Here is a 23,431-nt window from a genome sequence, read left to right as displayed (position 1 = left end):
TAAATTGCTTGGAGTGATCTTGGGAGAAAGTTCAATTTCCTAACATTAGAACATCTTAAGGAGATGACACCATACAGATTTTTCATAGTTGAGGTTGGAGAATAATATCATAATTATAATTGAATTGGGTTTTTCCACCTGAGGAAAGTGGTCAAGAAGACCATGGGAAAGTATTATATGTGTACATGCGCGCGCGTGTGTATGTGTGTGTACACACACACATATATATAATCATTTTCTACAAGAGCATTCTCATCAATAAAAATAGAAAAGAATACAGTCTTCAATGTATTAAAATGAATACTTTTTTTTTATTTTACTGACATTTTAAGAATATTTTCACTAGAGATGGACTATATAATATGTGAAAAATTTTGTTTTTTAAAATGTCCTCTTAATCGAAAAGAAATTAATATACATTAAGAAACGATAGAATTGAACAACTTACGTGGAGATTGCAGAATTGCCAATTTGTCATTTGATAGTTCGACTGCTAAAACTAAGAAAGTCAACACAATTACCCCACGAGAAACAGGAGTATCAAAGTTGAGAAAGAAGGGTCACCATCGCTGGTCTTGGCCTACACATTGCTAGCAAAGGTTGAGCTCTAGGCATGGTAAGCCCAGTGCCTACGCTCATGTCCACCAATTCACCACCTGTTCTCACCCACTCAAAGCACTGAATCATTGAACCTAATGCCAACCCAACCAACCTCATCGCCAAGCCTTCCCCAGGACACCCTCTCCTCCCTGTCCCAAATGGCAAAAGCATATACTTATCACTTTTCCCTGCCATTTCCCGGAACCTCTCTGGCTTGAATTTTGAGGGCTCTTCCCATATTCTAGGATCATTTTGTATGGCCCACGAGTTCACCAACAACATTGTGCCACGTGGAACTTTGAAACCTCCTATAGTGCACTCCTCGGACGATTCATGAGGAACTAGTAGTGGAGCTGCAGGGTATATCCTGAGTGTCTCTTTGATGATGCCGTGGAGATATGGAAGTTCAGTAAGATCAGATTCCTCAATTAGCCGGCTTTGCCCAACGTTTGTGTCAATTTCTGATTGAGCTTGTTCAAGGATCTCTGGATTGTTTAGCAAACTTGACAGTGCCCATTCCATAGTTGCAGCCGAAGTGTCTGACCCTTCTATTAGCAGGACCTGGAGACATAATCAGGCAATAATGCTTCAAAAAATTATTCATTGAGAAATTAATTACAAGTTTAATTAATTAAAATTTTCAAGTCAAATCAGCAGATTACTTGCATCATCCCTCTGATTATATGATCTGTATAATATTCAGGCTCAGTCTCTTGCAGTGATAGTAGGACATCAATCATATTTCCACTCCTCTGTTCAGAAGCAGAATCACACCTCAGTCTTCTATGCTCTTCAATCAATTCCTGCGTGAACTTATCTCGTTTTGCACGCAGTATCAATAGTCTCTTTTCAGTCTTGCTCAATCCAGCCGACTTTACAAATGGCAAAAAATCTACAAGATTAGTAGCAGCACTCAATTGAAGAGTCTCAGTAACAATTGCTTTAAATCTTCTGGCATCCTCCGATCCTGACACGTTCTCTCCATAATATCGCTTCCCAGCAATCATCCGCATCACCACGTTTAGAGTTAGCTCAAAAAACATAGACTTCATGTCAACAATCCGGTACTCACCGCTCTCTGATCCTCGGAAGAGCCTTTGACACAGTAGCTGGACCTCGTCAACGCGGATGCCATGAAAAATCTGCAGGCGATTAGATGACAAGAGTTCAAGAGAAGCTATTCGGCGCAAGTTGCGCCAGTGGTCACCGTAAGAGGCCCAGAGGAGGGTGGTGTAGTTGTTACCAAGGTGTTTTCCTGCAAGCAGGCGGGGGCGGTTGGCGAATATGATGTCATTTTTGGTGAAGCATTCCTCTGCAGCAGAAGGGGAAGGTACAAGGACGACAGGGCGAGAACCGAACCTAATGAATACTGTTGATGCGAGATTCTGGTTCTCCTCTGCCTACGACCAGGATCTCTGCTCGATCAACTTCACCACGACCAGGAGGTCTCCGCGTAAGGCTTCTTCCCCGGAGGTTCCTGCGCACACAGACAAGTCAGAGTACGCCGGTTGTTTTCCCGGCGCAAACCCTCCGACGCTCAAGTCAGATATGAAGGTTCGGGGAACGCTTGCCACAAATCTTATGGCTCTTAGATTGTTTTCTCTCTTTTAGAATCAAAATTGCTAACCTTTTTACCTTCGTTGGCTACCTTTTTATAGGCTTCCTCTGAATCCCAGTTTTCTGCTTTTTTCGAGACGGTCTGGGGCTCTGACTGCTGCGTTATGGGCAAACGGGGGATCTTGCGTGTTACGCCATGGTTCAGGGGAAAGCGTGGCTGTCGTGGTTCTGCGAGATCTTGCGTGTTACGCCACGGTTCAGGGGAAAGCGTGGCTGTCGTGGTTCTGTGAGATCTTGCGTGTTACGCCACGGTTCAGGGGAAAGCGTGGCTGTCGTGGTTCTGTGAGATCTTGCGTGTTACGCCACGGTTCAGGGGAAAGCGTGGCTGTCGTGCCTAGATTCTCGGGCTGGAGAGCATGTCTTGTCAACTGCAGTCGACCGGGTCTCCTCGCCTATCGACCTCTAGCCGGAATGGCCGTATACCTCTTATAGGGAATTGGCCTCGCGGATGACAACATCGTGGACGAGCAGGATATTTCTGCTCCTGTTCCTTCGCGCACCAGGCTTTTATGGAACACACCGGTTCGCAGGACTCTGCCATCAGATATCTGCTCATCATATCTGCTCGTCATTCCTGGTCTCGTCGACGTATTTCTCCCAAACAGTATCTTTCCCAAACACCGGTCCCCCAGTTTCTGGTGTTGGGTAATGTAGTGGACCAGCAGTGGAAACTCGACGGTTTTTGCTCGCGTGGGACTGGAAAAGGCTGCCAAGAGTCGTGTCGCATTTAATTGCGGATGCGGTGATGTGGCGGAAATCTACCCCTCCATTTGAATTTCAAACCTACGGTTGCGAGATTCTCAGAATATGCGTCATTAAATGCTGGCAGCCCAAGAGTTTGCTTCTCAGTAAGAAAACCCAAAATTTTCATACACGAACTCGTCATTTTCTCCATTCTTGTCTCTCCGGCGAATGAACCTCGGCACCAAAGCTGTCATCCCTGTCTCTCTCTGACCGAGTCCCTGCTTCAGGTATTTCTTCTATTTTCTCGGTATTGGTTAGTTGTAGGTAATTTCCTTTCTCTCTGCTTTGCTTGAGGTTGTAGTTGGCGGTGGTGTTTTGGTTAAAACTTAGGATATGTCGAAGGGTAAGGAGAAGGTCGTTGAGGTTGGCGACGACGAACTAGGTTTTTTGCCTAGTCTGCCCGCTGATTCTGCTTTTGACCCCGGGGCCCCCTTAGAACCCACTAGGTCTAGTGTCGGGACTAGCGCTAGGAGGATGTTGTTAGCCTATATGGCTATAAATATTGATTTTGATGATAACAAACCACATGTATTTATTAAGTAAAGATTTATGAATTGTGCTTTTATAATAAGAAAATGATGTTATGGAATTAAAGCATTTTGGACTAAAATGAAAGTAATTTTAAAATCTTTGATAGTATTTTAAATTTCGGATTTGGACCTATTTGAAATTATTTAAATGTTTTTGGGCCATTCTATAATTTCATAAAGTTTGGGCGAAGTCATAATTTCAGAAAGTTGTGGGTTTGAGAAAGTATTATTTAAAATTCTGAAATTGGACCTATTTGCAAACTTTTATAACGTTTTGGGCCATACTACAGTTTTATAAAGTTTTGGGGTTAAACTGTAAATTTCGAGAAATATTTTACTGTAGCAGTTACTGTAGCAAGCGGCTTACCGGATACTGATAAACGGCAGGCCGAATTCGAGGCAGAAAGCACCAGAACGAAAACGGCTTACCGGATTCCTTAAACCGGCAAGCCGGTTAGGCAAAATTTTGAATTTTGCCTTAACGGTAACATAAATCCGGCTTACCGGATTCCATTAAACGGCAAACCGGTTAGCCCAGAATGTGAGCAACGGCTAGTTTTCGAGCTCAAGCTATAAGAACTCAAATCCAACTCATTTTGAAGCTCTCCAACAAGCAAGAACAAAAAGCACACGTGATATCTTGAGCCTTCAACTTGTCAAACACAAAACATTGAATCATTCATTGTTCTTCATCATTGTATATCTACTCATTGAGTGAGATTTATTGTAATCTTCATTTCTTCATTTCATTTGTAAGAATTTGAGTGAGTGAAACACTTGAGTGGAGAGATTGGGAGATAATCTCTTCATTGTAAAGGTTTATTGACACCTCGAAGTCAATTGTATTCGGTTGAAGCCTCGGAAAGGCTTGGTTAGTGAAATCCTCGAGCTTGGATCGCTTGGAGGCGTGGACGTAGGCGGGGATTGCCGAACCACGTAAAAATTCGTGTGTTTGTTTTTTCTTCTTCCTTACTCTTTAATTATTACGCTATTATTGAACTTATTATTTTCAATTATTGTTAAGACATTAGATTGCTTGTTGTGTGGATTTGTTAGGATAAATTTTTAAAATTCCAATTCACCCCCCCTCTTGGGTTGCACACTTGTATTTCATTTGGTATCAGAGCGAGGTGCTCTTATTTAGATTTAACCATCTAGAGCTAAAGATCAATGGCAACTCAAAATGATTCCACATTTAGGGAAGGGCAGTCCACCACTAGACCACCTTACTTTGATGGAAACGATTACCCATATTGGAAAACTAGGATGAGAATTTACTTGCAAGCCTTAGATTATGAGATTTGGGAAATCGTTAATGATGGTCCTTTCATGCCCTTGACCAAAAATGAAGTTGGAGAAGATATTCCAAAACCTTCACGGGATTGGAATGAATTCGAAAAGAGAAAAGCTTCTCTAAATTCCAAGGCCATGAATGCCTTGTTTTGTGCACTAGATAAGAAAGAGTTTCATAGAGTGTCTAGTTGCGAAAGTGCTAATGAGATTTGGCACAAACTTGAGGTTGTCTATGAAGGCACGAACCAAGTGAAAGAATCTAAAATAAGTAGGTACACTCGACAATACGAATTGTTCCAAATGGAACAAAATGAAAATGTGTACTCTATGTATACTAGATTCACGGACATAGTGAACACTCTAGGAGCCCTAGGAAAGACTTTTTCAAATAGCGAGAAAGTCAAGAAAATCATTAGGTCTCTACCTAAGGAATGGAGACCAAAAAGGACTGCCATTGAGGAAGCCAAGGATTTAAATGTGTTACCTATTGATGATTTAATTGGCTCTCTTATTTCATATGAAGAAGATTTGGCAGCTGAAAAAGGGCATGAGGAAAAGAAGAAGAACATTGCTCTCAAGGCTTCAAAACGTGAGAGTGATGAGGAAAGCGAAATGGATGATGAGGAGCTGGCTATGTTAGCTAGAAGATTCAGAAAATTTTACAAGAAGAATAATGAGCAGAGAAAGTTTAGAGGCTACAAGAATAAGAAGGAGAAGAAGGAGCCAATCACTTGTTATGAATGCAAGAAGCCCGGACACATACGACCGGAATGTCCTCTTCTCAACAAACTCAAGAAGAAAGCTATGGTGGCCACATGGGATGATAGCGAAGAGGAAACAAGTGATGATGATGAGCAACAAGAAATGACAAATTTGGCTCTCATGGCCATTGGGGAAGAATCATGTGATGAACTTGATGAGGGATCAAAGAAGAAGAAGAGTAAGTGGTACTTGGACAGCGGCTGTTCAAGACACATGACAGGGAATTATTCTTGGTTTTCAAGCTTTATCAAGATCGAAAATGGTGGAGATGTTTCGTTTGGAGATAATTCAAAAGGAAAAATCATTGGAATTGGAAATGTCGGTAATGTATCCTCTACCCTCATTGAGAATGTGTGTTTGGTTGAAAACTTGAAACACAATTTGCTTAGCATTAGTCAATTATGTGATAAAGGATATAGAGTTATCTTTGATGAATCAAAATGTGTTATTGAGAATGCATGTGATGGGAAAGTCTTGTTTATAGGAAATAGATGTGTTAATGTTTATACCATTAATATAAATTGTGCATCAATACATGATAAATGTCTATCCGCATTGCATGATGATGGTTGGTTGTGGCATAGAAGATTAGGTCATGCAAGCATGGATTTGATTTCAAAAATCGTGAAAAATGATTTAGTAAAAGGTCTTCCAAAAATCAATTTTCAAAAAGATAGAACTTGTGAAGCTTGCCAATTTGGAAAACAAATCAAAACTTCCTTCAAAAGCAAGAATCATGTTTCCACTTCAAAACCACTTCAATTGCTTCATATAGATTTATTTGGACCTTCTAGATATGCTAGTTTAAGTGGCAAGTTTTATGCATTTGTAATTGTGGATGATTATTCGAGATACACATGGGTATTGTTCTTAGCTAATAAGGATGATGCCATTGATGCATTTCGAATTTTCTGTAAAAAGGTTCAAAATGAAAAAGGTTACTCCATCACTTGTATTAGAAGTGATCATGGTGGAGAATTTGAAAATCATGCTTTTGAAAATTTTTGTAATGACTTTGGCATTGAACATCAATTTTCATCACCTAGGACTCCACAACAAAATGGAGTAGTAGAGAGAAAGAATAGGTCTATTCAAGAAATGGCTAGGACCATGTTGAATGAAAATTCCTTGCCTAAATATTTTTGGGCCGAAGCCGTCAACACCGCTTGTTATGTTTTAAACCGGGTGTTGATTAGACCTAATCTTAATAAAACTCCATATGAGCTTTGGAAAGATAGAAAACCCAACATTGGCTATTTTAAAGTTTTTGGATGTAAATGTTTTGTTTTGAATACAAAAGATAATCTTGGTAAATTTGATCCAAAATCTGATGTTGGTATCTTTCTTGGTTATTCAAATTCAAGCAAAGCTTATAGAGTTTATAACAAAAGAACTTTAGTTGTGGAAGAATCTATGCATGTTACATTTGATGAGACTAACCCCTCCTCTACGGAGAAAGTTGTTGTTGATGATAATGCAGAAGAAGAACAGCAAGAAGGAACATCGAATGACAACCAAGAAGATGCGCCACACGGAATTCAAGAGGAATATCATGAAGAAACAAATGTGGAGCAAAATGAAGGTACTTCTCAAACACTCCCCAAGGAGTGGAGGTATGTATCCTCTCACCCTAAGGATGTAATTTTAGGAGATCCCTCACGAGGTGTTACCACTAGATTATCTCTTAGAAACACATGTGAGCATGCTGCATTTATTTCTCAAATTGAACCAAAATCCTTTGCGGATGCGGAAAATGATGAATCTTGGATTATGGCAATGCAAGAGGAGTTGAATCAATTTGAGAGAAATAATGTGTGGGAGTTAGTTCCTAATCCGGAACATCAATCCATTATAGGTACTAAATGGGTATTTAGAAACAAAATGGATGAATCCGGTGTGGTTGTAAGAAATAAAGCTAGATTAGTGGCTCAAGGTTACAACCAAGAAGAAGGAATTGATTTTGATGAAACTTTTGCACCTGTAGCAAGATTAGAATCCATTAGGATGTTGTTAGCATATGCATGTCATAAGGATTTTATTTTGTATCAAATGGATGTCAAGAGTGCTTTCTTAAATGGATACATTATGGAGGAAGTTTATGTGAAACAACCTCCTGATTTTGAAAATGAAAAATTTCCAGATCATGTGTATAAGTTATCCAAGGCTTTGTATGGTTTAAAACAAGCACCTAGAGCTTGGTATGATAGGCTTAAAAATTTCTTGTTGGATAACGATTTTTCAATGGGAAAAGCGGACACAACTCTTTTTGTTAAGCATAAGAACCAAGACATACTTATTGTTCAAATATATGTTGATGATATTATTTTTGGTTCTACTAATGAGTTGTTGTGTAAAGATTTTTCATCATGTATGAGCCAAGAGTTTGAGATGAGTATGATGGGAGAGTTGAAGTACTTCCTTGGACTTCAAATCAAACAAAACGAGGAATGAATCTTCATAAATCAAGCCAAGTACGTGAGAGATCTACTCAAAAGATTTGGCTATGATAATGGAACGGCAAAAAGCACTCCTATGAGTACCACCATCAAGCTGGACAAAGATGAGAAAGGTAAGGAAGTTGACATCAAGACATATCGAGGTATGATCGGATCCTTACTCTACTTGACTGCTAGTAGGCCTGATATTATGTTTAGTGTTTGCTTGTGTGCTAGATTTCAATCTTGTCCGAAAGAGTCTCACATGCTTGCTGTCAAACGTATTTTTCGATATTTAATTGGCACTATTAATCTTGGCCTTTGGTATCCTAGAGGAACTCATATTGATTTAACTTGTTATTCGGATGCCGATTTTGCTGGGTATAAGGTTGATAGAAAAAGTACTAGTGGAACATGTCACTTCTTAGGTCATTCTCTTGTCTCTTGGTTTAGTAAGAAACAAAACTCGGTTGCGCTTTCAACCACCGAGGCAGAATATATTGCCGCAGGTAGTTGTTGTGCACAAATTCTATGGATGAAACAAACCCTTAGAGACTATGGCATTATACTTGATCATATTCCTATCTTATGTGACAATACTAGTGCTATAAATCTTTCCAAGAATCCCATTCAGCATTCTAGAACTAAGCATATAGAAATTAGACATCATTTCCTTAGAGATCATGTTCAAAAAGGGGATGTTGTGATTAAATTTGTTTCCACTGAAAATCAACTTGCGGATGTCTTTACAAAACCTCTTAGTGAAGAGCATTTTATAAAGATAAGGCATGAGCTTGGAATGATGAATGTTGAATCTTAATTCATGATTTTCTACTTGACTTGATATGCTTGTTATCATATGGATTTATGGTTCATAAATTAGATGGCTTGATATGCTTGTAATGTTATGATTTTATGATTTTATGTTGCATGCATTAAATGGCTTATTGAAAAGTTTTAAATCTCGAAATGATTTAAAATTAATCAATTTTTGAAGCCGGAAATAAAATGGTGTGTAGTATAAGTACAAGAGCTAGTAATTTTTCCCTTTCCATTCATCCGGAAAAACATTTCTTCTCATTGATCTCTCTCGGAACACATTCCTGACAACCGGATCTTCAATCCGGAAAACCGGATTTGCTATGCTTCATCTCTGCCTCATAACCGGTCTGCCGGTTCTTCAAATCCAAAAAAAAAACCGATTTCTCATGCATGCTTACTGGAACAAAACCGGATTTCCGGTTCAAGACATCCGGAAAACCGAATTGTGTTTGAAATCCCTCGAAACCGGCCAGCCGGTTAAGGAAACCGGCAAGCCGAATTTCCAATTGCTGGTCTCGGGTTCATTTTCGGCCAACCGGTTCTTAAAAACCGGCAAACCGTTTTCTCGGTATGACTCTCGGGTTAACATCCGGCAAACCGGTTCTCAAAAACCGGCAAGCCGTTTTTGTGTCATGTCTCTCGGGTCCATATCCGGGCTACCGGATTTGGTTTTTCGGCAAGCCGTTTTCGGCTTTCAAGTTGCTGCCCATTAACCGGCAAGCCGGTTATCAAGAGCCGGCAAGCCGGATTCGTGACCCCTTCTAAACTATTCATTCTCTTCCTCATGCATTCGGAAAACCGATTCTTCATCTCTCTAAAACCCGTTTTCTCCTCTCTTGATTTCTCTCTAAAATCCATTCTTTTCTTTCTTTTTTTTCATCAAATTGAATCAATAAAATCATTCCCCATCTCATTAAGATCACAAAACCATTCTTGTAACCCGTTTTCAACATCTAAATCCTTGGATCCCAATTCCAACCTAGGTTTTGAGCCGAATTTTTCTCTCTCTAGATTTCTCACTCTCAAGCCGTTTTTGATCCAATTTGTTTCACCAAATCACTTTCAATCTTCATCATCATCATTTTCCTCATCTCTTTCAACTCCAAATCAACCAAATCACTATGTCAAGCTCTAGGCCGGTTCGAAGAAAAGGCAAAGAGCCGGTTCAACCATCCACACGGCCACGGGAAGCAAGGGTCATCTCAAATCAATCCACCTTTGAGTCCATTCACTTTCAGAACAAGCAACACTTGATCAAAAGGTTTCAACAAAACTTTCGGACTCGTGAGGTACTCAACACTTTCTTTGTTTTACCGGATGTTTTACATTCTCTCCAGATTAGTCATAGAACTTTATTTCAATTGTTGGAAGATGTTGGTTGGATTGATGCATTGTTGATTGAGGAGAATATGTATCCCGACTTGGTGAAAGTATTTTACTCGAACATGGATTGTTCCGCGGAGAAAGAGAATCGAGTAATCACCACAGTTGGAGGAGTTTTGATTGAATTTGATGATTCGGACTTGGACAACATCCTAGGATCTTCCGATGATGGCTTGGACATTTTTTCTCTTAGGAAACCTCCTGAAATTGATGATTATGTTCATGTTGATGCCGTTCGTAATATTTGTCGGCGTAATGATCTTTCTGTTGAAGACTGTACCATTCATTTCCGTACTCAGTGTCTTTGTCTTCAAACTCGTTTTTTGCTTCGTATCATCCAGTCCATTGTACTTCCTAGATCAGGACATTTGGATGAGGTGTCTCACATGGATGTCGCCATGATTGACTGTATTCTTAGAGGTCGCCCGGTTGACTTGGGCTATTCCATTGTTCGCACCATGTTGAGCATTCCAGCCTTGATTACCCGCTCTCTTCCTTATGGTCACTTCATTACTCGTATTCTTAAATTCTTTGAAGTGCCGATTCTAGAACCTTCTTGTAGGCCATCCAAGGGTATTGGGGATGAGGTTATTGTTGGGTTAGGCTTTGAGTGGAAGGATGACACTTGGGTCAAATACAGCGATAACAAGTTTACCTTTCTAGCCCCAAGTGATGATCGGCCACTTAATGCCATGATTCCCGCTGATCAGCTTCCAGTATTCTCACTATCATTTCGAGGGCAGCGTAGACGCCGAGTTTCTTCTACAGTTGCTTCGGCTCCTAGTGCATCTGCATCCGCTTCATCACCTCCACGGCCTCCTACCTCTGGAGATGTCACTCTTCAGCAGCTTATGGATGAGGTTCGGACACTTTCGGTGAGGCAGACTGAGCTTCAGCAGGAGCAGCAGCAGCAGCGGCAGCTGCAGCAGCAGCTCATTCATGGACAGCGCCTCCTCTTCGAGCACTTCGGCGTTCCATATCCGTTTCCACCTCCATCACCTCCATCACCTCCATCCTCACCACCTGAGTAGTATTTTGTGCTTGTATTTGGACACACCTACATTTCATTTACTGCATTGTGTGTTCTTTTATTTTCGACTCTATGGATAGTTATTATGCGTTTTGATTTATGTATTTGTTTTGGATTATATGGATTTGGTATGACTATTTATGTTGGATGTTATGGATTTATTTTTTGAGTGATTATTATGGATTATATGGATTCTCTTATGCTTATGGATATTTTTGTTTTTACTAATGAGCTTATGTTGCTGTTTTGATGATTGATAGGGGGAGCTTTTATTTTTTTTTTTGATGATGAAGGGGGAGAATGATTTAATGAGTTATGAAAATATGCATGTATTTAGGGGGAGCATGTATGCATGGGGAGTTTTTGTTAAACTATTTTCAAATTATTTTTTAATCTGCATTGATTAAGGGGGAGCTTTTTTCATAACAAGATTAAGGTTTTTAATGTGCTTTGTCATCATCAAAAAGGGGGAGATTGTTAGCCTATATGGCTATAAATATTGATTTTGATGATAACAAACCACATGTATTTATTAAGTAAAGATTTATGAATTGTGCTTTTATAATAAGAAAATGATGTTATGGAATTAAAGCATTTTGGACTAAAATGAAAGTAATTTTAAAATCTTTGATAGTATTTTAAATTTCGGATTTGGACCTATTTGAAATTATTTAAATGTTTTTGGGCCATTCTATAATTTCATAAAGTTGTGGGTTTGAGAAAGTATTATTTAAAATTCTGAAATTGGACCTATTTGCAAACTTTTATAACGTTTTGGGCCATACTACAGTTTTATAAAGTTTTGGGGTTAAACTGTAAATTTCGGGAAATATTTTACTGTAGCAGTTACTGTAGCAAGCGGCTTACCGGATACTGATAAACGGCAGGCCAAATTCGAGGTAGAAAGCACCAGAACGAAAACGGCTTACCGGATTCGTGAAACCGGCAAGCCGGTTAGGCAAAATTTTGAATTTTGCCTTAACGGTAACATAAATCCGGCTTACCGGATTCCATTAAACGGTAAACCGGTTAGCCCAGAATGTGAGCAACGGCTAGTTTTCGAGCTCAAGCTATAAGAACTCAAATCCAACTCATTTTGAAGCTCTCCAACAAGCAAGAACAAAAAGCACACGTGATATCTTGAGCCTTCAACTTGTCAAACACAAAACATTGAATCATTCATTGTTCTTCATCATTGTATATCTACTCATTGAGTGAGATTTATTGTAATCTTCATTTCTTCATTTCATTTGTAAGAATTTGAGTGAGTGAAACACTTGAGTGGAGAGATTGGGAGATAATCTCTTCATTGTAAAGGTTTATTGACACCTCGAAGTCAATTGTATTCGGTTGAAGCCTCGGAAAGGCTTGGTTAGTGAAATCCTCGAGCTTGGATCGCTTGGAGGCGTGGACATAGGCGGGGATTGCCGAACCACGTAAAAATTCGTGTGTTTGTTTTTTCTTCTTCCTTACTCTTTAATTATTACGCTATTATTGAACTTATTATTTTCAATTATTGTTAAGACATTAGATTGCTTGTTGTGTGGATTTGTTAGGATAAATTTTTAAAATTCCAATTCACCCCCCCTCTTGGGTTGCACATTTGTATTTCAGATGTCCCCCCAAACGACCTCCACGAGCGGAAGTAGTGGTGAAGAGGGATCTTCTGGCTCTGGAGGCACCTTGAGTGAGAAGGGGGAAGGTGATTCTGGTGAGGTGTCTCCATCTGGAACATCACGACCAGAAGAACGGGGTACAGTAGGAGGTAGAGCCTTGTCGCGTGATTATGCCATTGATTACATGTCGTGTACGACCACGTTTGACGAGCTCAATGACCTCCGACTTAGGTATAGTATTCCTGGTGAGATACCTCTTAAGATCCCAGGAAAGAAGGATACACCTAGCCGGCCTCCTAGGGGATACGTTACCCTGTATCTGGAGAGCTTTAAGTATGGGCTGAGGTGTCCCTTGCAGCCTTACTTTGCCCGGATACTTAACGGGCTAAATCTGGCTCCTGGTCAGCTGAACCCCAACGGGTGGAGAGTGCTCTCTGGTCTGTTCATATTGTGGGACAGATGTTGCCAAAGCGAGCCCACGGTTGATGAGGTGAAGCACCTGTACCAGCTGAAGAGCAGCCCTAAAGATGCCGGCTGGTACTACTTCCAATCTGGTACCAAGAGCAGGAAACCCATAACTGATCTTCCAACTGGTGGTGGTGGGACTTGGAAGAGGAAATTCTTTTTTGCTGGGGGTCCCTGGGGTCAAGTTGCACAAATAGACGGGAAGAATTGTCGCGTCCCACCCCGTTTCACGGTCCCAGGTTGCCTGCTCGCTTTAGATGTCTTGTATCCATAATTGTTCTTGCTGTATTGGTTTGTCTCTAACCAAGTGTCTGTTTGTGCTGTAGTTTCCTGGGGTGTTCACTTCCCGCTCCGACCTGGTCAGCTTAAACGGGTCGAGGCTGTACTGGCCAATTCCTGCTCGAGCCGAGAACTGCTATCTACATACAACTTCCTCGAGTCTCGGTTGATACTTCCTGGCCATAAGATGGAGGACGCAGTGATTGGAGCTCTGACCAGGAAACGCTCTCGGCCTCCAACAACCGATAGGGACCAGGACAAAGATGCTCCCGCTGCGAAGCGAAAGAACATCGTGCAGCAGGTTCCTCCCTTGCAGGCTCTCCCTCCTGCCTCTGCTAAAGTCGGGGAATCCAGTGGAGCAGCCACTGATCCTGCTTCCTCTTCTCCACCTGTTGTGCCTCGGTCTCGCTTACCCGACGGCCGACCAGAACACTTGGTTCCCTATCTCAATGAGTTGTCTAAACTCGTGAGCAAGAAGGACCTGGAGGGCTTTGACGGTTGTACCCTGGGCGAGCTGGTGGGAGCCATGCAGTATAGCGCTTTCCATCTCAGCTGCATGGCCACCTACTATAAGGCCAAGGTAGGCCGTTACGACAGGAAGATGAAGGAGGACATTCAATCGGCGACGACCAGAGCTGACGTTGCTGAGAAAAAAGCGCGGGAGCTAAACGTTGAGAACCTCAAGCTGATAGAGCAAGAGTCTCTTGCTCAAGCAAAAGCCATTACCTTCGAGGAGGAGCTGACCAAGGTTAAGGAGGATCTCCAAGGGCAGAGGGCTATGTATGAGGCTCAGCTCGAATCTCTCCGCGATTCCCACCGAGCTCATGTAGAGAACTTGGAGAGGGAGGCCGACAACCAGTACGACCAGGGACTTCGGCATTCCTATCGTTGTATCATGGCCGTCCTCGGAAAGCAACACCCTGATCTGAAGATGGATGACCTTGCAGCTGGTGTTGCTCAACATATGGACGAGGAGGCGGCCAAGGAAGATGCCGAAGGGGTAGAGCCGATCGTGATTGAGGAGGGAGACTCTCCTCCTCGTGCAGTCCCTGCTGATGTTGGCGAGGCGAGCGCCCCTCTGGATGCAGCTGGTGATACTCCTCCTGCACCTGAGGAGGTCCAACCAACCGACGCTGCTGGGCTTACTGATCCACGACCTTCCTGATATGTTTCTTGTATTGTAATGAACAATGTTTGTGAAGATTATCTGCTTTGTTAATTATTAACAAATTAATAGAAATGTTTTTGATTACTCTCTTGTGTGGTAATTACGAGAGCCTGCTCGTCTTCGTCTGGTCGAGCTGGCTATGGCTTGGTATATGGTTTCGCCACCTGCCTTAGAAAATTTTCCGATGTTCGGGATTCTGCTCGCCTTTACGCGGTCGAGCAGATCCCGCCATGCTTGGCTTCTGTCTCGCCATAAGACAGGCTTTGAGACTCGGTGAGCCTTTGCGTGCCTTGGGTTTTTCGAGGATTGGGATTCTGCTGCCTTCTCGTGGCCGAGCAGATCCTGGCACGCTTGGCTTCTGTCTCGCCATAAGACAGGCTTTGAGACTTGGTGAGCCTTTGCGTGCCTTGGATTTTTCGAGGATTAGGATTCTGCTGCCTTCTCGTGGCCGAGCAGATCCTAGCACGCTTGGCTTCTGTCTCGCCATAAGACAGGCTTTGAGACTTGGTGAGCCTTTGCGTGCCTTGGATTTTTCGAGGATTGGGATTCTGCTGCCTTCTCGTGGCCGAGCAGATCCTGGCACGCTTGGCTTCTGTCTCGCCATAAGACAGGCTTTGAGACTTGGTGAGCCTTTGCGTGCCTTGGATTTTTCGAGGATTGGGATTCTGCTGCCTTCTCGTGGCCGAGCAGATCCTGGCACGCTTGGCTTCTGTCTCGCCATAAGACAGGCTTTGAGACTTGGTGAGCCTTTGCGTGCCTTGGATTTTTCGAGGATTAGGATTCTGCTGCCTTCTCGTGGCCGAGCAGATCCTAGCACGCTTGGCTTCTGTCTCGCCATAAGACAGGCTTTGAGACTTGGTGAGCCTTTGCGTGCCTTGGATTTTTCGAGGATTGGGATTCTGCTGCCTTCTCGTGGCCGAGCAGATCCTGGCACGCTTGGCTTCTGTCTCGCCATAAGACAGGCTTTGAGACTTGGTGAGCCTTTGCGTGCCTTGGATTTTTCGAGGATTGGGATTCTGCTGCCTTCTCGTGGCCGAGCAGATCCTGGCACGCTTGGCTTCTGTCTCGCCATAAGACAGGCTTTGAGACTTGGTGAGCCTTTGCGTGCCTTGGATTTTTCGAGGATTGGGATTCTGCTGCCTTCTCGTGGCCGAGCAGATCCTGGCACGCTTGGCTTCTGTCTCGCCATAAGACAGGCTTTGAGACTGGGTGAGCCTTTGCGTGCCTTTGATTTTTCGAGGATTGGGATTCTGCTGCCTTCTCGTGGCCGAGCAGATCCTGGCACGCTTGGCTTCTGTCTCTCCATAAGACAGGCTTTGAGACTTGGTGAGCCTTTGCGTGCCTTGGATTTTTCGAGGATTGGGATTCTGCTGCCTTCTCGTGGCCGAGCAGATCCTGGCACGCTTGGCTTCTTTCTCGCCATAAGACAGGCTTTGAGACTGGGTGAGCCTTTGCGTGCCTTTGATTTTTCTTACAGTTTCAAGTTCCATCAATTGCAGGTTTTGGTTTTACATGAACTTGCTTTTGACAATAAGGGTGAAAGATAAACGGTAATGAAAATGAGCGAAAATAGCTTTCACATGTGTACAAATCTTACTGGAAGTATTTCCGGAGGTGTGCTGCGTTCCATGGGCGTTTCACCTCGTGGCCGTCTGCGCGAACCAGCTTGTAAGCTCCGGGTCCCGCTATCTGCTTGACTCTATATGGCCCTTCCCAATTCGGTCCCAGCACTCCTTGAGACGAATCTTTGGTGCTCTGATTCACTCTTCTCAGTACCTAGTCTCCGACCCTGAATTGCCGTATGTTCACCTTCTGGTTGTAATACCGAGCAACCCTCTGTTGGTAAATGCCTGATCGCTTGGCTGCTTGCTCCCTCCTCTCCGTTAGCAGATCAAGATTCAAACATATCTGCTCGTCGTTCTCCTGCTCATTGAAATGATTTGTCCGGTGTGTGGTCGTTCCTATCTCAGCCGGCACGACCGCTTCATGTCCGAAAGCCAAAGCGAAAGGTGTCTCCCCAGTTGCGGTTTTGTGGGTTGTTCTGTATGCCCATAGCACACCTGGCAGCTCGTCAACCCACGCACCCTTTTTTGCTCCGAGCCTGGTTTTCAAAAGCCTCTTGATGATCTTGTTGGCTGCTTCTACTTGTCCATTCGATTGAGGGTGAGCAGGCGAGCAATACTTCAGCTCTATCCCGAGGTTCTGGCAGAAATCCCTGAAGCTGTGATTATCGAACTGCCTGCCATTATCCGTTACCAAGGCATAAGGGATCCCGTATCGACAGACCAGGTTTCTCCACACGAAGTCTGTTGTTTTCTTCTCTGTGATCCTGCTAAGGGCCTCTACCTCTATCCACTTCGTGAAGTAATCTATAGCAACTATTGCATGTGTTGCTGCTCCTCGTCCCTTTGGCAATGGGCCGATCAGATCAATTCCCCATCGAGCAAATGGCCAAGGGGAGGCCATAGAGGTGAGCTTCTCTGGGGGCTGGTTAGAGAAATTTGCAAAACTCTGGCAGCTTACACAACTCCTGGTCTTCTCTTGCGCATCCCGGTGCATTGTCGGCCAGAAATATCCCTGCCTTAAAACCTTGTGGGCCAGGGACCTCCCGCCAGAATGATTTCCGCAAATTCCTTCATGTACTTCTCTCAGTACGTAATCCGCGTCATCCTCATCCAAACACCGAAGGAACGGTAGTGTGTATCCTCGCCGATACAATACCCCATCAATCATCGTGTATCTCGAGGCCTGGGCTCTAATCTTCCGAGCTCGCAGCTTATCTGGTGGTAATGCCCCGTCTCTAAGGTATGAAACTATCGGGTCCCTCCACGAGCATTTTTGTTCTATCCGCAGCACCCCCAAATTCTGCTCGATACTTGGGCCGGACTTCACCTCCAGAGGGACCGACTTTGGCATTTTTGGGTCGGCTACTGCTGCCATCCTAGCCAAGATGTCTGCTCGACTATTCTGCTCCCTGGGGATTTGTATCACCTCCACTGCCTCGAATTTCGCCATCATCTGCTTGACTATCTTCAGGTACTGCTCCATCTTCTCCTCTCTTGGTTGGAATCTTTCATTGACATGATTCGCCACCAGCTGGGAATCAGTTCTGATCTTAACTCTGTCTGCTTTCACGGCCTGAGCCAATTCCAGACCTGCTGTCAAGGCTTCATACTCTGCCTGGTTATTTGTGGCTGCAAATTCCAATTTTACAGCATAAGAGATCTCCTCCCCCTCTGGGCCTTCCAAGACAATCCCTGCTCCTGAACCCCGCTCCCCTGACGACCCATCCACAGACATCTGCCATACTTGAGTTTCGTCACTGCCTATAACTGCATCTTGTTGATCTAAGCATGCTTCGGGCTCTGTGAACTCAGCTACGAAATCGGCCATTGCCTGGGCCTTTATCGCTGCGCGGGGTTTATAGTCTATGTTGAACTCGCTCAGCTCTACAGCCCACTTGACGAGCCGACCAGAGGCATCTGGCTTGTGCAGAGTTTGACGCAATGGCTGGTTTGTTATTACCGAGACTGGGAATGCTTGAAAATATGGCCTCAACTTCCGAGCAGCAACCACAAGGGCAAGTGCCCATTTGTCCAACGGTGGGTATCTGGTCTCAGCGTCGAGGAGGGCCTTGCTGGTGTAGTATATCGGATACTGAACTCCTTCTTCCTCTCTCACCAGAACAGAACTGGCGGCCCGATCCGATACCGCCAAATACATATATAACTTGTCCCCCTCCCTCGGTGTGGACAGCAGCGGAGCTTGTTGCAAGTATTGTTTCAAGTTCTGGAAGGCTTCCTCGCATTCTGGGGTCCATTCTGTTTTCTTTCCCCTCCTTATCACTTGAAAGAATGGCTGACACTTATCTGTAGCCTTGGATATGAATCTGCTCAACGCCGCCAACCTCCTCGTGAGGCTCTGCATCTCCTTCAGGTTTCGAGGAGACTTCATCTGCACAACCGCCTGGATTTTCTCGGGATTCGCTTCAATCCCCCTATGGCTCACCATGAATCCAAGGAATTTCCCTGACTCGACCCCAAAAGCACACTTCTCCGGGTTGAGCTTCATCTTATACTTCCTCAAAAGCTCGAATGTCTCCTCGAGGTGTCTGACATGTTCCTCCGGGATTTTGGACTTGGTGATCATGTCATCCACGTACACCTACATGGTTCTCCCAATCAACGGCTTAAAGACTTTGTTCACCAGCCTTTGATAGGTGGCCCCAGCATTTTTGAGACCGAATGGCATTACCCTGTAACAGAACAAACCTTGGTTAGTGATGAAAGCCGTGCTCTCCTCATCCTGCTCGTGCATGGGGATCTGGTTGTATCCCGAGAACGCGTCCATGAAGCTAAGCAGACCGTGCCCAGCCGTTGAGTCTACTAACTGATCGATCTTGGGCAAAGGGAAGCTGTCTTTCGGGCACGCCTTATTGAGGTCTGTGAAATCCACACACATCCTCCACTTGCCGTTTGCCTTCTTTACCAACACTACATTCGATATCCACTCAGGGTAACTGACTTCCCGAATGAACCCTGCTCCCAGGAGCTTCTCCACCTCGCCATTTATAGCCTCATACCTCTCCTGGTTGAAGCACCTCCTCTTCTGCCTTACTGCCCGAGCACCTTTCTTTATTGCCAACTTATGACATGCTACCTCAGGGTCAATCCCTGGCATGTCTTCATGTGTCCAAGCAAACACATCAGCATGAGCCTGTAAGCATTTCACCAACTCCTGCTTTCGCTCTCCCTTAAGTCTCGACCCGATTCTGATCGTCTTTCCCGGATTCTCTGGCCCCAGGCTTACGGTTTCCAGATCCTCTACAGGCTCTTGTCTGCCGTTCTTGTTTTCCACTCGGGTATCGAGGGATGTTATCTGCATTGCTTCCCTTGCTGCCGAGGAGTAGCAGCTTCTCGCGATCCTCTGGTCTCCTCGTACCACTCCTACTACCCCATTCACCCGGTACTTCAGAGCCAGATAATGGTTGGACAACACCGCTTTGCTCATCCTTAAAAATGGCCGACCTAGGATCATCTGGTAAGGACCTTCCTCATCCACTACGACAAAGTCCAGCATTATTGTCCTTTCTGTCGGGGAACTCCCAATTGTGATAGGCAGTTCGACCACGCCCAGCGGGACCAGCTTCCCTCCTCCGAACCCCTTCAAGGAGGTGTTGGTGTATTCCAACTTCCGGTCGGCTATTCCCATCTCTTCCAGGGTTGACTTGAATAACACATCAACTGAGCTCCCTGTATCAATCAATATCCGGTCGAATTTCTTGCTGGCAACAGTAGCCTTGATGACTAAAGCATCCTCATGGGGGTATAGAACCCCTTTCTCATCCTCATCCGTCCACATGATTGGCACTTGCCTGACCCTTGCTCGTTTGGCTGCTGGGGTGTTGAAGAGTATCTCTTTACTGGATATGGCGTACCTAGCATAATTTTTTCTGGATCTGTTGGAATCTCCGGCCAATGTTGGACCCCCAGCTATCACCCTTACTGCGGGCTGCTCGCGCCTCAGGTCTCTATCACTCTGCTCCCCTTCACCTGCTGTCGCCACCGTCAGGAAAATCCCATCCACAAACTCGTCCAGGTACCGATTTCTCACCAGATCTTCGACCTGGGTCTTGAGATCTCTACACTCTGCTTTGGTATGGCCATGGGTGCCATGGAACTTACAATAACGTCCTCTATCCCTCCTGTTGGGTAGCTTTGTTATTGGTGTGGGGAGGTGCAGCAGCCCCCGATCCTTTATGGCCTCGTACACCTCATCCAGGGACATCTTCAAGGAAGTGTACCGCCCATAGTCCTGGTCCTGGTCGATCAGGTGCACTGCTCTTTCTCTGTTTGCCCCGCTCTAAGTCGGGGGCGGTGGAAACACTTCTGGTCTGCTCGCTCTGCTACCGTGGGAATATCGATGAAAACCAGCAGATGTCGAATCATGCCTTCTCCAAGGCTCCCTAGCTGGGGAACGAGGAGGTTGCGCCCTGCTGCGCTGATACTGTGGTGGCCTCTGATGAGGCTGGTAAGCAGTTACCCGACCTCCTGCTCCACTACCGGAGGCCTGGTGGTCCCTCCTCCTAATCGGTCCATTCCCCGGTAATGCTTTCTTCTCTTTCCTCCCCGACCCTTCTAACTGGTCTGTCTTAATCCGTGCAGCCTTCTCCTCTTCAATCTCGATGTCTCTCTTAGCCTGCTCGTATGCGGCTGCGTACGTTTGAATGGCTGGGCTTCTCAAATTGTACCACAGCCTTCCTATCTTCACCCCGTCTTTCAACCCCCTTAACGCCTGAGGGTGGTTGAAGGCTCCCAAATCGAGGACAGCCCGATGAAACCTCTTGATGAATTCCCGAAGGGTTTCTTGCTCCCCCTGTTTCATGCTTTTCAACTCCATCATGTCATCCTCTGGTGCCATTGCCCCACTAAACTGCTCGGCAAATTCCTGGCACATCTGCTCGAAGGTTTTAACACTGCCCCGAGGAAGTTTCCTGTACCATTCTCGTGCACGTCCCTCAAGGGATAGTGGGAACACCCTGCACCTTTGGAATTGAGATAATCCTTGTACCCCAGTTATGTCGTTGAAGCGCTCTATGTGCACCAGCGGGTCAGTTCTTCCCGAGTATCTGAGGTCTGGGAGGCGAAAATCTCTCGGAATAACCGCCCTCATGATCTCTGCTGCGAGCGGTGATTCTCCGTCCAGCATTATCCTCCAACCAGGGGCCCTGTTCCTTCCTTGCATGTCGTCAATTACCTGCGCTAGTCTGCGCACTTCCTCCTCCAGCTGCCCTGCACGACCAGGGTCACGTGCAACAACTTGATCCCGCTCTTGCTCTACATCATGCAAGTGTTGCCTCAACTCTGTTTCCTCCGCATTCACCACCCCGTCGGCCTCGTCCGAAATCTGTCTTGCCGGGGACTGCTCTCTTTCTCTATGGAATTCTCCCCGCAGAGGCACGTTACTTCTCTCACCACCATATCCCCCGGTGGTTTGACTTCTCCTCGCACTATCGGGACCCTGTGCCACTCCTCCGCCTCTCACCCTTCCCTCTTGGGTTACCCTTCGCTCGCTCCGCAGCTCATGCAGGATGGTTGTCAAGGTCTCCATCTGTTTTTCCATCCGTTCCATCCGGTCGAACATGACTTTTTCCTGTGCTTCACTGACTATCTCCCTCAGCGCCACGGGGTCGTGAAGCCTCCTATCGCCTCCTTGTGCACTACTTCCTCCTGTCTCCATTGCTTTTCACTTGCTTCACCCCTCTTCTTGCTATCAACAGAAGCTTTTTGCTCTGTTCCCCACAGACGGCGCCAAAATGTTGATGCGAGATTCTGGTTCTCCTCTGCCTACGACCAGGATCTCTGCTCGATCAACTTCACCACGACCAGGAGGTCTCCGCGTAAGGCTTCTTCCCCGGAGGTTCCTGCGCACACAGACAAGTCAGAGTACGCCGGTTGTTTTCCCGGCGCAAACCCTCCGACGCTCAAGTCAGATATGAAGGTTCGGGGAACGCTTGCCACAAATCTTATGGCTCTTAGATTGTTTTCTCTCTTTTAGAATCAAAATTGCTAACCATTTTACCTTCGTTGGCTACCTTTTTATAGGCTTCCTCTGAATCCCAGTTTTCTGCTTTTTTCGAGACGGTCTGGGGCTCTGACTGCTGCGTTATGGGCAAACGGGGGATCTTGCGTGTTACGCCATGGTTCAGGGGAAAGCGTGGCTGTCGTGGTTCTGCGAGATCTTGCGTGTTACGCCACGGTTCAGGGGAAAGCGTGGCTGTCGTGGTTCTGTGAGATCTTGCGTGTTACGCCACGGTTCAGGGGAAAGCGTGGCTGTCGTGCCTAGATTCTCGGGCTGGAGAGCATGTCTTGCCAACTGCCGTCGACCAGGTCTCCTCGCCTATCGACCTCTAGCCGGAATGGCCGTATACCTCTTATAGGGAATTGGCCTCGCGGATGACAACATCGTGGACGAGCAGGATATTTCTGCTCCTGTTCCTCCGCGCACCAGGCTTTTACGGAACACACCGGTTCGCAGGACTCTGCCATCAGATATCTGCTCGTCATATCTGCTCGTCATTCCTGGTCTCGTCGACGTATTTCTCCCAAACAGTATCTCTCCCAAACAAATACAATCGGACCATATTGGTTTGATAGTTTGGCCAGGGTTCGATGAAGGGGTTTCTTGAACAAGTAGAGATGGCCTATTATGGGTAGTGAAACCGCAGGACAGGGTGGGAGATTTCTGTTAACTTGGAGGAAATATTTTGTTAGGAAATATGAGGAGAAAAGGATAAGAAAGCAGTAGTAGAATAAGGAATCCATGGATTTTTTTTTTCTTTTTTTGACGACGCTAGTTGCGATTTGATGATTCTATCAGCAGTATGCAGTCTGAACAAGGAGGAGAATGAGTGGTGTTAGAATGGGGCGAGAGCGAGTGAGCATATTTTGGGTTCCATCAAAGTCACACACTGATATGCTGACAAATCTTTTAGTATCAGAGACTGGACAACATTGGACAATGCAATAAATAATATTGGCAGCACTAGGCACAAGGACACGTCATGTAGGGACTATTACACAGAGATATATACAACTGCTATGACAGCAGGTCATTATATTAATATTTACAATCAAATATATATACATGAGACTTATATTATTATATTTTTATTCTATGAAGTACAT

At 44.9% G+C, this 23,431-nt stretch overlaps 2 protein-coding genes across 2 annotated transcripts; one reads left to right on the top strand and one right to left on the bottom strand.

Moving 5' to 3' along the window:
* Positions 1-540: 540 nt before the first annotated feature.
* On the bottom strand, positions 541-9,661 carry LOC127902438 (cytochrome P450 81Q32-like). The gene is made up of 3 exons (XM_052441344.1): positions 9,464-9,661; positions 1,263-2,000; positions 541-1,161 (listed from the first exon to the last, which is right to left on the bottom strand). Exons 1-3 carry the CDS (start codon positions 9,659-9,661, stop codon positions 541-543), a joined length of 1,557 nt encoding a protein of 518 aa, XP_052297304.1.
* A 3,169-nt stretch (positions 9,662-12,830) lies between these two features.
* Positions 12,831-14,741, top strand: LOC127902436 (uncharacterized). The gene is made up of 3 exons (XM_052441343.1): positions 12,831-13,269; positions 13,624-14,402; positions 14,508-14,741. The coding sequence occupies exons 1-3, from the start codon at positions 12,831-12,833 to the stop codon at positions 14,739-14,741; spliced, it is 1,452 nt and encodes a 483-aa protein (XP_052297303.1).
* The last annotated feature ends 8,690 nt before the right edge of the window (positions 14,742-23,431 follow it).

Source organism: Citrus sinensis, chromosome 5, assembly GCF_022201045.2.
Source record: "Citrus sinensis cultivar Valencia sweet orange chromosome 5, DVS_A1.0, whole genome shotgun sequence".
Taxonomy (NCBI): Eukaryota; Viridiplantae; Streptophyta; class Magnoliopsida; order Sapindales; family Rutaceae; genus Citrus; species Citrus sinensis.
The sequence above is the reverse complement of the archived record's forward strand: the minus strand, read 5'-3'. Positions and strand labels throughout refer to the sequence as shown.